At 36.1% G+C, this 15,249-nt stretch overlaps 1 protein-coding gene across 1 annotated transcript in view; it reads left to right on the forward strand.

The window, feature by feature from the left end:
* The window catches only part of SNCA (synuclein alpha), a 70,835-nt gene extending 55,826 nt beyond the window's left edge, over positions 1–15,009 (forward strand). The window contains exons 2-3 of the mRNA XM_032593074.1: positions 4,961–5,044; positions 14,490–15,009. Coding sequence (XP_032448965.1) covers positions 4,961–5,044; positions 14,490–14,522 — 117 coding nt within the window. The 3' untranslated portion in view covers positions 14,523–15,009. The remainder of the gene's footprint in view (positions 1–4,960; positions 5,045–14,489) is intronic.
* Positions 15,010–15,249: the final 240 nt, after the last annotated feature.

Consider the following 15,249-nt stretch of genomic DNA (forward strand, 5'->3'; position numbering starts at 1 on the left):
AGACCAATCACAAATGGGAGAGACATTGCAGATAGAAGAATGGGGGGATCAGCACTGAGAAGATGAGTCCCTCATAACATTTGGCTTTGAAAACCAGCAGGGCTTAACTTAGTGAGCTTTTGCTATCAGCAGAGCTTAATTCCAGGCACTTTTAAAATCAGTAGACATAGTTCTGGGAGAGCTAGAGGGTGATAAGATACTGAGTCCCTGTCCTTAAAGAACCAGCATGGTAAATAACCAATGGGAGTAAAAACATAGAAGCACAGTTAAAAAACAAACAGACAACAAACCAAAAAACTGTTATATATTATGAAGGAGAGTTATTTACTAATCTCAGAACACGTACTGAAGGGACAGGGATCTTCAGGAGAATTATCCAAGAACAAAAGTGCCAGAAGATACCACTTATCTTCCTCCTTGCAAGACTAGATAGCTGGACACTTGGCAGAATCAATGCGAACACATCCCACCTCTCTTGCTAGCACCATGTGCCAAGTGCCCACATTCCCCTGCAGATTCACCCTAAGCAACTCACCTGTGTCAACAGGGCATCCCTCCAAAGCAGCTCCTGCCCCAACACACCCTGTAAGCAGCCCCACCAAAGGCTGTTGCCATTGCAAAGTGATTCTTTCCCTGGCATGAGGAGAAGAAAAAAACATATATACGCGTAAACTCACAGTTCCTGCACCTGAGTCTTTTAGCTGGCTGTGCAGGGATAGTGCTTTGCCTTTTGGTTCATCTGCAGCCCTGGCAGACATACTGGATGCAGACATTGGGTTTGACTGACAACCTTGCCCACCATTGAAAGCCTCTCAGGGGCTCCACAGGGAGAGCATTTTGCAGTTTGGTGCATGTGCACCTGTGGCAGACAGACTGAGAGCAGACAGCAAACCTGCCTGCTGACATGCCCTACCTAAAAGCCTGTAGCATCCTCAGACAGACCTTTCAACAGCACAGCAACCAAATACTGATTATTGCATCCACAGTGGGAAAACTGGGTCATTACAGCTGACTTGACTGAAGGCAAATGCAGCTCAGCCACGACAGGAGAGTACACACGCAGCCCACATAGGAGACACCCCTGAAATGCCTAGTTCTGGTGACCAGGAGACATTGTGCTACAGGGCATCACAGGACTTCTTCATAAGGCCACTACTTCCAAGACCAAGAGACATAGCTGACCATCCTAATACATTGAAACAAACACAGAGAGTGAGACAAAATGAGCAGAGGGATATATCACAAAAGACCAAGACAGAAGCACAGCAAACTAGCTAAATGAAATAGAGATAAGCAATATGCCTAATAGAGAATTCTAAGTAATGATAATAAAGAAACTCACTGGACTTGAAAAAAGAGTAGAGAATCTCATTGAGACCATCAAAAAAAAAAAACAACAAACAAATCAGAAATATAAAAAAAGAACAGGTAGAGATGAAGAACTCAATAACTGAAATTTAAAAAATACACTAGAGGGAATCAATAGAAGATTAGAAGATACAGAAAAATGAATCAGTGATCTGGAAAACAAGGTAAGGGAAAGCAAGCTAAACAGCAAAAAGAAAAATTAAAAATGAGAATAGGTTGAGGAAACTCAGCAACTTCAAGTCTAATAACATTTGCATTATAGGGATATCAGAAGGAGAATAAAGAAGGGGATAAAAATTATTTGAGAAAATAATAGCTGAAAACTTTCCTAATCTGGGAAAGAGACATTTAGATCCAGGAACACAAAGAATGACTACCGTCACCAAGGAGGTCCACACCGAGGCAAAATATTAAAATGACAAGAAAATAGTGATAAACAGATAATTTTAAAAGCAGCAAGAGAAAACAATTATATACAAGAGAACCTACATAAGACTATCAGCTGATTTTTCAGCAGAAATTTTGTAGGCCAAAAGAGTGTCATGATATATCCAAAGTACTAAAAGAAAGAAACATGCAACTAATAATACTCTATCTAGCAAGGTTATCATTCAGTATGGAAGAAGAGATAAAGAGATTCCCAGACAAAAAAGTTGAAGGAGTTCATCATCACTAACCCAATCTTCTAAGAAACATTAAAAGGAATTCTTTTAATGGAAAGAAAAAGCCATAACTGAAAAATGAAAGTTATGGAAGAAAAATATTCATAAGTAAATGCAAACATATAATAAAGGTAGTAGATTATTTATAAAACCAGAATGGAGATTAAAACACCAAAACAGTTAAATCAATTATATTTACAAAAATCAGTCAAGGGATTCACAAACAAAAGGATATAAAATATATCACATACATAAAAACTGGGGAGTCCATGATGTAAAAATGTAGTGCTTTTAGAATGAGTTCAACTTAGCTGACCATCAACTTAATATAGCCTACTATACACATAAGATGTTATATATGAACTTAATGGTAATCACAAATAATGAACTTATAATAAATACACAAAAAAGAGAAAGGAAACCAGGCATAACACAAAAGAGAAAGGAAACCAAGCATAACACTAAAGAAAGCCATCATACCCAAAAGGAAGAGAGCAAGAGAAGAAGAAAGGAACAGAGAAGGATGACAAAAACAACCATAAAACAAATTACAAAATGGCGGTAAGTACACACCTATCAATAATTACTTTAAATGAAAATGGACGAAATACTCGAATGAAACGACACAGGGTGACTGAATAGATAGAAAATAAGACCCATCTATATGCTGTCTATAAGATACTTACTTCAGGGGCGCCTGGGTGGCGCAGTCGGTTAAGCGTCCGACTTCAGCCAGGTCACGATCTCGCGGTCCGTGAGTTCGAGCCCCGCATCGGGCTCTGGGCTGATGGCTCAGAGCCTGGGGCCTGTTTCCGATTCTGTGTCTCCCTCTCTCTCTGCCCCTCCCCCGTTCATGCTCTGTCTCTCTCTGTCCCAAAAATAAATAAACGTTGAAAAAAAAAAATTAAAAAAAAAAAAAAGATACTTCAGAAGTAAAGACACATGAAAATTGAAGGTCAAGGAATGGAAAAACATTTACCATGAAAATGTAAATGTAAAAAAAAAACAAAACCTGGGGCAGTAACACTTCTCAAATAAAATAAACTTTAAAACAAAGACTAGCAAGAGACAAAGAAAGGCACTATATAAAGGAAAGAGGATAAAACAATTGTAAATATCTATGCACTCCACATGGAAGCACCTACATACATAAAGCAGCTATTAACAGACATAAAAGGAGAGATTGACAGCAATGCAGTAATAATAGGGGATTTTAACATTTCATTTACATCAGGGGATAGATCATCCAGAAAGATAGTCAACAAGGAAAAAGTGATTTTGAGCAACAGATTAGACAAGATATATATAAATATATTCTATCTAAAAACAGAAGAAAACGCATTCAAGTGCTCATGAACCATTCTCCATTATGATCACATGTTAGACCACAAAAAAACATCTCAATGAATTCAAGAAGAAAGGAATTATTTCATTTATCTTTTCTGACTATAATGGTATGAAACTAGAAATCAATTACAAGAAAAATTATGGAAAGAACACAAACACACAGAGGCTAAACAACATGCTACTAAACGATGAATGGGCCTACCAAGATCAAAGAGGAAAAATAAACAGAAAAAAATGAAAATGATTACACTCGTCATAGTAAGCACTGAATAATGTATAGAATTGTTGAATCATTATGTTGTACACCTGAAACTAATATAACACTATATGTTAATTATATTTCAATAAAAGAATCTAGAATCTAGAAAAGCTAAGATTTGAACTCAAGGCTTGTGATGCTACAGACCTCATAGCTAACCACTATTCAATAGAACCTGTATTCTTGGTTTGTGCTAACAGGTGAAACACTATAGAAACAATATCTTTATTCCACATTTAAAAAATAAATGGGCTTTTTGGTGTATAAAAAGGGAGGGCAGGAGAAGATGATACATAAACTCCTCAGCCCTGCTAATGTAGGCATGAGCTATAGTTTGACCTTTTCTCGTGGGCATCCATTTCTTTTTTCCTTCTGCCTTCCTGTCAGTCACTGATAAAGATAGGACGAACTATTATTTGCACAAGACATATTTTTAAACATAACCTACATTGGCTGAGGGACTATTTGATCTCTTTGAGTAAGTCCGTTTTAGGCTCCCATTGCCCCCTCTGCTTTTTCAACTTTCAGTGAACTTTATCTTTTTATAATCACTTTACTGGAATCAATGCAAAACAACAAAAGGTATTAATGAAGGATACTAGTAGAGACATAAGTTCAAGCTGAGTTTTATGGCATCTTGTTTCTAAAGAGAGAGATGTGGTAAATTTGAGGATCATGTGTTTGGTGTGTGTGTGTGTGTGTGTGTGTGTGTGTGTGTGTATGTATATATGTATGTGTGTATATATATATATATGTATGTATGGTTTCAGTTTTGAAACTTCAGAAAACAATTTCTTTGCCAACACTTAAAAATAAATTATAAAATATGTATATTTTCACATTACAAATGGTTATATAAGTTAACTTACAAAAAAGTAAAAACATAACTACCCGATAAAACGTACTTTTAATATTTTGTTGGGTTTTCTTTATCTTTTTAGCTTTGTATCTGAATTATACACTGGTGATGTCTATAATATATACAATTTTGTATCTTTCTAAACATTATATCATGAATATACTATCATTTTTTCACTGCTGTCATTGATCCAGTAAAAAAAAACATATTTGGACTATAGTTTTGGACTATTTCCTGGGTAGTGAATTACTTGGGAAAAAATTCTGTACATTTTTAGGTTAATAATACACCACCATAATGTTTCTGCAAAGGTACTGCATAGTTTAGAATGCCAGCAGTAATATTAAGGAGTGCCATTTTTACAACATTCTTACCATTTGGTATATAAGATATTTTCAAAGTGTGCTTAATTTTTAAAAAGTAAAAAATGGTACCTCATCATATTCCCTTGTGCTTCCCATTTAGAATGAAGAAGGAGGCCCACAGGAAGGAATTCTGGAAGATATGCCTGTTGATCCTGACAATGAGGCATACGAAATGCCTTCTGAGGTAAAACTTTATATACATACAACTCTGAAAGTAAACTTCAGGAGTTCAAGTTGGGTCTTTCTAATAAGCAGTATCAAAAGTCTGTCCCTCCCAGATTTTCGTTACATTTGTTTTTATTGAAAACTATTTACTCTCTAGAGGGATAAGTTGGCCAAATCCAGAATGTTTTGTGAAGACAACTTGAAAACTAGAAATGGTTTTTACATTTGTAAAGTATTGTTTAAAAAAAAAAAGAAAAAGCTACAGAGACACTATGTTGTCCACACAAACTAATATTTGTACTTGCTTAACCTCTACAGAAAGTGTTTGGTGAACACTGCATTGGAAAATTATTTTATTAAATATGGTGTTTTTTAATTTAAATTTTAGTTAGTTGACATACAGTGCAATATTGGTTTCAGGCATAGAATTCAGTGATTCATCACTTATATGCGACACCCAGTGCTCATCACAACAAATGCCCTCCTTGATACCCATCACCTATCTAGCCCATCTCCACATCTCCACTTCATCAACCCTCAGTTCTCTATCATTAAGAGTCTCTTGTGGTTTGTTCCCCTCTCTTTTCTTTTTTGTCCTCCTCTTTCTAGAAGTTCATCTGTTTTGTATCTTAATTGCCACATATGAGTGAAATCATATGGTATTTGTCTTTCTCTGATTGACTTATTTTGCTTATCACAATACATTCTAACTCCATGTAGTTGCAAGTGGCAGGATTTTATTTTTTTGATGGCTAATATTCCATTGTGTATATATACCAAATCTTCTTTATCCATTCATCAGTCAATGGACATTTGAGCACTATCCATAGTTTGGCTATCATTGATAATGCTGCTGTAAACATTGGGGTGCATGTATCTCATTGAATCTGTAGTTTTGTATCCTTTGGGTAAATATCTAATAGTGCTATCAATGGATCCTAGAGTAGGTCTATTTTAGTTTTTTTGAGGAACCCCATATTTTTCTCCAGAGTGGCTGCATCAGTTTGCATTCCTAACAACAGTGCAAGAGGGTTGCTCTTTCTCCACATCCTTGCCAACACCTGTTGTTTCTTGTGTTGTTAATTTTAACCATTCTGACAGGTGTGAGGTGGTATCTCATTGGGGTTTTGATTTGTATTTCCCTGATGATGCATGATGTTGAGCATCTTTTCATGTACCTGTTAGCCATCTGGATGTCTTCTTTGAAAAAGTGTCTATTCATGTCTTCTGCCCATTTTCTTAACTGGGTTATTTGTTTTTTGGGTATTGAGTTTGATAAGTTCTTTATAGATTTTGCATACTAATCCTTTATCTGATATGTCATTTGTAAATATCTTTTCCCATTCTATAGGCTGAGTTTTAGTTTTGTTGATTGTTTCCTTCACTGTGTAGAAGCTTTTTATCTTGATGAAGTCCCAATAGTTCATTTTTGCTTTTGTTTCCCTTGTTTTCAACAACATGTCTTCTTACTAAGAAGTGATTCTGGTTGAGGTCAAAAAGATTGCTGCCTCAGGGCACCTGGGTGGCTCACTCGGTTAAGCATAGGACTTTGCCTCAGGTCACGATCTCATGGTTTGTGAGTTCCAGCCCAGCATTGGGCTCTGTGCTGAGAGCTTGGAGCCTGGAGCCTGCTTCAGATTCTGTGTCTCCCCTCTCTGTCTCTCTGCCCATACCCCACTTGCACTCTGTCTCTGCCTGTCTCTCAAGAATGAATAAACGTTAAAAAAAAAAAAATTGCTGCCTCTGTTCTTCTCTAAGATTTTGATGGTTTCCTGTCTCACATTTAGATCTTTCATCCATTTTGAATTTATTTTTGCGTATGGTGTAAGAAAGTGGTCCAGTTTCATTCTTCGGCATTTCACTGTCCAGTTTTTCCAAATCCATTTGTTGAAGAGACTGTCTTTTTTTCCATTAGATACTTTTTCTTGCTTTGTTGAAGATTAGTTGACCATATAGTTGTGGGTTCATTTCTGTGTTTTTCTGTTTTGTTCCACTGATCCATGTGTCTGTTCTTGTGCCAGTAGCATACTGTCTTGATGACTACAGCTTTTTATATAGCTTGACATCCAGAATTGGGTTGCCTCCAGTTTCATTTTTCTTTTTCAGGATTGCTTTGGCTATTCGAGATCTTTTGTGGTTCCATACAAATTTTATGACTGTTAGTTTTAGTTCTATGAAAAGTGTATATTTTGATAGGGATTGCATTAAATGTGTAGATTGCTTAAGGTAGCATAGACATTTTAAAAATGCTTGTTCTTCTAATCAATGAGCATGGAATTCTTTTCCATTTCTTTGTCTCCCCTGCAGTTTCTATTATAAGTGTTCTATAGTTTTCAGAGTACAAATCTTTCACCTCTTTAGTTACATTTATTCCTAGGTATCATATTGTTTTTCATGCATTGCAAATGGGATCAATTCCTTGATTTCTTTTTCTGCTGCTTTGTTATTAGTGTATAGAAATGCAACCAATTTCTGCATGTTGATTGTATATCCTGAAACTTTGCTGAATTCATCTCTTACTTCTAGCAAACTTTTGTGTAGTCTTTTGAATTTTCCACATAGAGTATCATGTTGTCTGCAAATAATGAAAGTTTTGCTTCTTCCTTGCTGATTTGGATGCCTTTCTTTCTTTTCTTTCTTTATTTTGTCTAATTGCTGAGGCTAAGACTTCCAGTGCTATGTTAGATAGTAATGGTGAGAGTGGACATCCTTGTCTTGATTCTTACAGTAAGGGAGAGGCTCTTAGTTTTTCCCTATTGAGGATATTAGGTGTAGGTCTTTCATATATGGCCTTTATGATGTTGAGGTGTGTTCCATCTATCCCTACTTTATTGAAGGTTTTTACCAAGAATGGATGCTGAATTTTGTCAAATGTTTTTTCTGCATCTATTGACAGGGTCATATGGTTCTTATCTTTTATTTTATTAATGTGGTGTATCACGTTGATTGATTTGTGAATATTTAACAGCCCTGTAGTCTGGGAATAAATTTTAATTGATCATGGTGAATAATTCTTTTAATGCACCGATGAATTTGATTTTGCTAGTACTTTTATTAAGAATTTTTGCATCCATGTTCATCTGGGATATTGGCCTGTAATTCTCCTTTTTAGTGGGGTCTTTATCTGGTTTTGGAATCAAGGTGATACTGGCTTCATAGAATGAGTTTGGAAGCTTTCCATCCATTTTTATTTTTTGGAACAGTTTGAGGAGAATTGGTATTAACTCTTTTTTAAATGTTGGATAGAATTCCCCTGGGAAACCACTTGAGCCAGAACTCTTGTGTGGGAGATTTTTTTTTTTTTTTACTATTGATCAATTTCTTTGCTGGTTATGAGACTCTTCAAATTTTCAATTTCTTCCTGTTTCAATTTTGGTAGTTTGTGAATTTCTAGGAATTTGTCTATTTCTTCCAGATTGCCCAGATTGTTGGCATATAATTTTTCATAGTATTCTCTTATAATTATTTGTATTTCTGTGGTAATGGTTGTGATCTCTCCCCTTTCATTCACGGTTTTATCTATTTAGGTCCTTTCTCTTTTCTTTTTGATAAGTCTGTATAGGGGGTTATCAATTTTGTCAATTCTTTCAAAGAATCAGCTCTTAGTTTCATTGATCTGTTCTTTTTGTTTGTTTGTTTCTATATCATTTATTTCTGCTGTAGTCTCTATTATTTGCCTTCCTCTGCTGGCTGGGCTTTATTTGCCTTTCCTCTTCTAGCTCCTTTAGTTATAAGATTAGATTGTGTATTTGAGACCTTTCTTGCTTCTTGAGATAGACCTGAATTGCAATATACTTTCCTCTTAGGACTGTCTTTGCTGCATCACAAAGGTTTTGGACTGTTGTGTTTTCATTTTCATTTACTTCCATGTATTTTTTAAAAATTTCTTCTTTAATTTCCTGATTAACCCATTCATTCTTCAATAGAATGTTCTTTAACCTCTGTGTACTTGAGTGCTTTCCAATTTTTTTTTTTTTTGTGGTTGACTTCAAGTTTCATAGCACTGTGATATGAAAATATGCATGCTTTAATTTTGATCTTTTTGTACTTGTTGAGGGCTGATTCATGACCAGTATGCAATCTATTCTGGAGAATGTCCCATGTGCGCTCAAAAAGAATGTGTATTCTGCTGCTTTAGGATGAAATATTCTGAATATATCTGTGAAGTCCATCCAGTCCTGTGTATCATTCAAAGCCATGTCTCTTTGTTGATTTTCTGCTTAAATGACCTGTCCATTGTTGTAAGTGGGGTGTTAAAGTCCCCTACTATTATTGTATGATTATCAGTGAGTTTCTTTATGGTGTTAATTGATTTATATATTTGGGTTTTCCAAGTTTGGGGTATTAATAGTTACTGTTAGATCTTATTGTTGGATAGATCCCATAATTATGATATAATACCCTCTTCATCTCTTATTATAGTCTCTGTTTTAAAATCTAGTTTGTCTAATATAAGTATGGCTACTTCAGCTTTCCTTTGACCTCAATTAGCATGATAGATGGTTCTCTATCCCCTCACTTTCAATCTGCAGGTATCCTTAGGTCTAAAATGAGTTTCTTATAGGCAGCAAATAGATGGATCTTGTTTTTTTAATCCATTCTGCTACCCTATATCTTTTGGCTGGGGTATTTAGTCCATTTACATTCAGAGTGATTATTGAAAGATATGAATTTAGTGCCATTGTGTTACCTGTAGAGTTTGTGTTTCTGGTAATGCTCTCTGGTCCTTTATAGTCTTTGTTTTGTCTTTTTTTTTTTTTTTCTTCACTCAGAGAGTCCCCCTTAAAATTTCTTGCAGGGCTTGTTTAGTGGGCATGAACTCCTTTAGTTTTTGTTTGTCTGGGAAACTCTTTATCTCTTTTCTTATTCTGAATGACAGCCTTCCTGGATAAAGACTTCATGGTTGCATATTTTTGCCATTCAGCAAGTTGAATATATCCTGCCACTCCTTTCTGGCCTGCCAAGTTTCAGTGGACAGATCTGCTGAGAAACTGATCTGTCTTCCCTTGAACATTAAGGCCTTTTATTCCCTTGCTGCTTTCAGGATTCTTTCTTTGTGTATTTTGTGAATTTGACTATGATATACCTTGTCAATGGTAGCTTTTGTTAAGTTTAATGGAGTTCTCTGTGCTTCTTGGATTTTGATATCTGTGTCTTTCCCCAAATTAGGAAAGTTTTCAGCTATAATTTGTTTGAATAGACATTCTACCCCTTTTTCTCTCTCTTCAACTTCTGGGACTCCTCTCATACAAATGTTACTACATTTTAACAAGTCACTGAGTTCCCTAAGTCTGCCTTCATGATTCATGACATTTGTTTCCCTCTTCTTTTTAGCTTCATTATTTTCCATAATTTTATTTTCTATATCACTAATTTATACCTCTGCCTCATCTGTCCTTGCTGTCATGGCATCAATTTGGGTTTACATCTTGATTATAGTATTTTAATTTCAGTCTGACTAGATTTTAGTTCTTTTAGCTCTGCAGAAAGGGATTCTCTGGTAACTTCTATGCTTTTTCAAGCCCAGGTAATATCTTTATCATCGTTTTAAATTCTAGCTCAGACATCTTACTTATATCTGTATTGATTAAATCAATAGGCCATGGGTTCTAAATCCTGTTCTTTCTTTTGGGGTGAATTTCTCTGTCTCATCCTTTTGTCCAGAAAAGAAGAGAGAAATAAAAACAAAAACAGAAACAAAACATTCCCCAGAAACAAACAAAAAAACAACAAACCTAGATCCTGGGTTTATTTTTGTCTGCTTATTAAAGGAATCTAGATCCAAATATATATATATATATGTAATATATGTGAAAATAAAAATAAAAAGGAATTAAAAATAAGAAAGTAAATGAAAAAATAATAATTAAAAAATAAAGAATCAAAATAAAGAGGAAACTAGATCCTATTTCCCCTAGAGCTGAAGCTTTGGTGCACTCTATGATTAGTAGACTTGGTGCAAGAGAGTCCATGCTGCTCTTCTGGGGGAGAGGCCTGTTGTACTGATTCTCAGGCTGACTTGTTTTCCTAGAAATGTGCCTCTAAGAGGCAGAAGGATAGGGCTCCAGCCTCCACTAGGTGGTGCTTGTTTTCTCCCTGAAGGCTTTCAGAGCTGATGGGTGGGATGAATATAGCAACATCCTACTCTCTAGCCTTGGAACTGAAAGATCAGTCCCCCACTCTTCAGGGAGCCCTCACAGAAGGGTATTCAATCACTCTTCTTGTGTTCCCAGTTTCTGTCAGAACCCTATGTTCACTCTGCTGTGTTTGAACTTTTTTATCTCAGGCACATAACTGAGTTTCAAAACTCCAAATTGTAAAGACTCCCACGACACCTGCTCTGTTCTTCTGGGGGAGGGTCTTGCTGCATTTTTTGCAACCCCATGCTAGGAAAGCAGTCACAAGACCCCATGGCAGTTCAGAGTTTATGTCAAAGAGCAGAAAGCTGGCACCCCTGCTTGATGCCCTCAGCCCAAGTCCCAGCTCCTATGCCTGGACACAGCTCAACATATTGGTGCCTCTCAGACCCATGGGATCCTCAGACCATGGGATCCATGGGATTCTCAGACCACACTGCCACTCCTTGGATTCTGCCCCAATTGGCCGTGCAAGCACCTTTAAGCCATGCACATGCCCCACTGTGAGGGACTTCTAAAAGTTCAGATTTTGTACCCCACTGCTATAATACTTTGCAGTACCCTCCATAAGCAGGTTTCCTCCCAGCCGCCATACTCACAGCTTTGTCTCCCCCAAGTCAACACCTTGCATCTCCCACCTTCTGGAAGGTGGTTGCTTTTTTACTTGTAGACTTGCCATTTTTGTTCTCTCACACCTCTGATTGATTTCTTGGGTGTTATGAATGATTTGATAATTATCTAGCTGTGTTCAAAGGATAAGACAAGCTTCTGCCATCTTAACTCCCTTCAAAAACTTACTTTCTAAAATAAATCCCCAGATGGAACTTTGTATAAATCAACTGAATGCCTAAGGAAAGTAATTATTATTGCCATACATTTCCAGAAAGATATTTTCATAGTAAAATAAAAGTTGCCCACAAAAATTATAGAGTAAAAATATGAGAAATGCATGGTTTGCAACATTGACGTATTTCAATTTAGCATTTTAAACAGCTAATTTACCTATGTTAATTTGGAAATATGTTTTTTTTTAATAGAAAATGTATCACAAGGAAAATTGAAAAATACTTTTAGATTAATGAAGCTGACACAAGAAGAAATAGAAAATCTGAATAGACCTATAACAAAGTAAAGAGACTGAATTATTTTTTTTTTTTTTCAACGTTTATTTATTTTTGGGACAGAGAGAGACAGAGCATGAACGGGGGAGGGGCAGAGAGAGAGGGAGACACAGAATCGGAAACAGGCTCCAGGCTCCGAGCCATCCGCCCAGAGCCTGATGCAGGGCTCGAACTCCCGGACCGCGAGATCGTGACCTGGCTGAAGTCGGACGCTTAACCGACTGCGCCACCCAGGCGCCCCTGAATTATTGTTAAGAAAATCTACTCACAGGGGCACCTGGTGGCTCAGTCAGTTGAACGACTGAATTTGGCTCAAGTCATGATCTCATGTCATGTTTGTGGGTTCAAGCCCCATGTCAGGCACTGTGCTGACAGTTCAGAGTCTGGAGCCTGCTTCAGATTCTGTGTCTCCTTCTTTCCATACCCCCCCCCTGCTTATGCTCTGTCTCTTTTTCTCTTTTAAAAATAAACATTAAAATATTTTTCTTTTAGAAAGGAAAAAGAAAATCTACCCACACACACACACACACCCACAAAAATCCCAGGACCATATAGCTTCACTGGTGAATTCTATCAAACATTTAATTAATAAGTATTAATTATAATTAATACCAATTAATTTCTCTTCCAGAAAAAAAAAAAAGAGGAAGCAATACTCCCAAATTAATTCCATAAGGGCAATACTACACTGATGCCAAAACCAGACATCATAAGCAAAAAACATGTAGTATTCATTAAAAATTAAGTTAAAACTAGTAGTAGTTAGGTTAGATATTGGCATTTGTAAAAGACATACTGATAATCCCATTTATAGAAACTGAAATTAACTTGGTTTTTTTGCTTAGATTTTTACCAATAATTTTGAGTGTTTTTAAGTTCAGCACAATGCTAAACACTATAGAAAATACAAGAAGGTTAATTGATAGTACCAGGACACAAGTAGTCCATCCTAATAAGTTTGATAAAAACAAATACAAATTTACTGTTTCATTTATTCATGATGATTCCTTTAACAGACATTGACTGTCTTCTATATATCAGGCATCACAGAGGCAAAATATGCAAGATACACAAAAAAGTATAATATTTTACAGAATCTGTTTAGAGTCATCGGGAGTTTTATACAAGAGTTGGTGTTGATTGGTGTGGTAGGGGATGGGAGATAATGATGGCCAAAATGAAAGGAAGATATTCTAGAACAGGTAATATTGGAAGCAAGGCATGTCTGAGCATGCATAAGGATATGTTTGAGGAACAGTGAATAATTAAACAGGATTTCAGTTTAGGGAACAGAGAGAATTGTGACAGATTAAGACTGCAGAGATGAGTCAACGACAAATTGTAGAATACTAGAAGAACCTTCGCATTTAAGTATGTACTGTATTCAGAAAGCAACTTGAATTATTGAAGGTACATTTATTTGTTTTAAAGCAGGATCTTGATTCAAGTTATTCTTTAGGAGGACTATTCTGAGCACTTTATTTAAGGCCTTTAATATTTTTATTGTGGATGTTATCTACATATTGTTTGGGGAGAGGGGGATTTAGAATAGAAGTAATAACTGAAGCCAAGGATGAAGAAAAGATTTTCAAAACATCACTTGCCTTAATGTCTTTGTCTCCCTTTAAGAATTAGAACATTTTTAGCCCTGGAAGAGGATTTTAGGCCACTTGATTTGGCTCTCATAACTTACAGTTGAGGAAACTGGGAGCAAGACAGACCACCTAACTTGTTCTATACGATTAGAACATATGATTATTGGGGCGCCTGGGTGGCTCAGTTGGCTGAGCATCTGACTTTGGCTCAGGTCATGATCCCACAGGTTGCAGGTTTGAGCCCTGCATCCGGCTTTGTGCTGACAGCTCAGAGCCTAGAGCCTGCTTCGGATTCCTTCTCACTCTGCCTTCCCCCCCCTCACACTTTGTCTGTGTCTCTCTCAAAAATAAATAAGCATTAAAAAAAAAAAAAGACCATATGATTGTTAAATAGCATCTGGATACCCTAACTCTGAACAGCAAAATTCACTTTTATATTTGACAGGAAGACAAAACTGTTACAGAATAAGATCATATTGTGTATAACTGAATAGTTGCAGAACCTTTATTCAAGGTGGTGATCCATGTCCTATCTCATTCACCCTAAATCCTTGATTCCTGATGACTAATATTAACACTGCATGTTTTCTTTTTGGTTTTCTTCATATTAGGAAGGGTATCAAGACTATGAACCCGAAGCATAAGAAATACTTTTACTCGCAGTTTCTTGAGATCTACTGAGAGATGTTCCATCCTGTACAAGTACTCAGTTCCAACGTGCCCAGTCATGATATTTTTCTCAAAGTTTTTACAGTGTATTTTAAACTCTTCCATCAGCAGTGATTGAAATTATCTGTACCTGCCCTTACTCAGCATTTCAGTGCTTCCCTCTCACTGAAGTGAATATATGGTAGCAGGGTCTTTGTGTGCTGTGTGGATATTGTGGCTTCAAATCTAAAAGTTAAATTAAAACACCTAAGTGACTACCACTTATTTCTAAATCTTCACTATTTTTTTGTTGCTGTTCTTGAGAAGTTGTGATTTATTGTCATATATTATAAGATTTCTAGGTGTCTTTTAATGATTCTGTCTAAAAATAATGATGTATTGTGAAATTTGTTAATATATACAATACTTAAAAATATGTGAGCATGAAACTATGCACCTATAAATATTAACTATAAAATTTTACTGTTTTGTGATGTGTTTTATTAACTTGTGTTTATATATAAATGGTGAAAATTAAAATGTCTCATTACAAAGATCTTATTTTTAATCCCATCTCATTTTAAATAATAAAATCATGCTTATAACAATGTGAACTGAGAACTCCCACAATTAAAGTTCTTGACAGCCATTTGAAGGAGAAGGAATTTTGGAAGAGTTAAGCAGACAAGATGGAACATTAACCCTACTCTGGGAATTCACTGA

This window comes from Lynx canadensis, chromosome B1 (genome assembly GCF_007474595.2).
Source record: "Lynx canadensis isolate LIC74 chromosome B1, mLynCan4.pri.v2, whole genome shotgun sequence".
NCBI lineage: Eukaryota > Metazoa > Chordata > Mammalia > Carnivora > Felidae > Lynx > Lynx canadensis.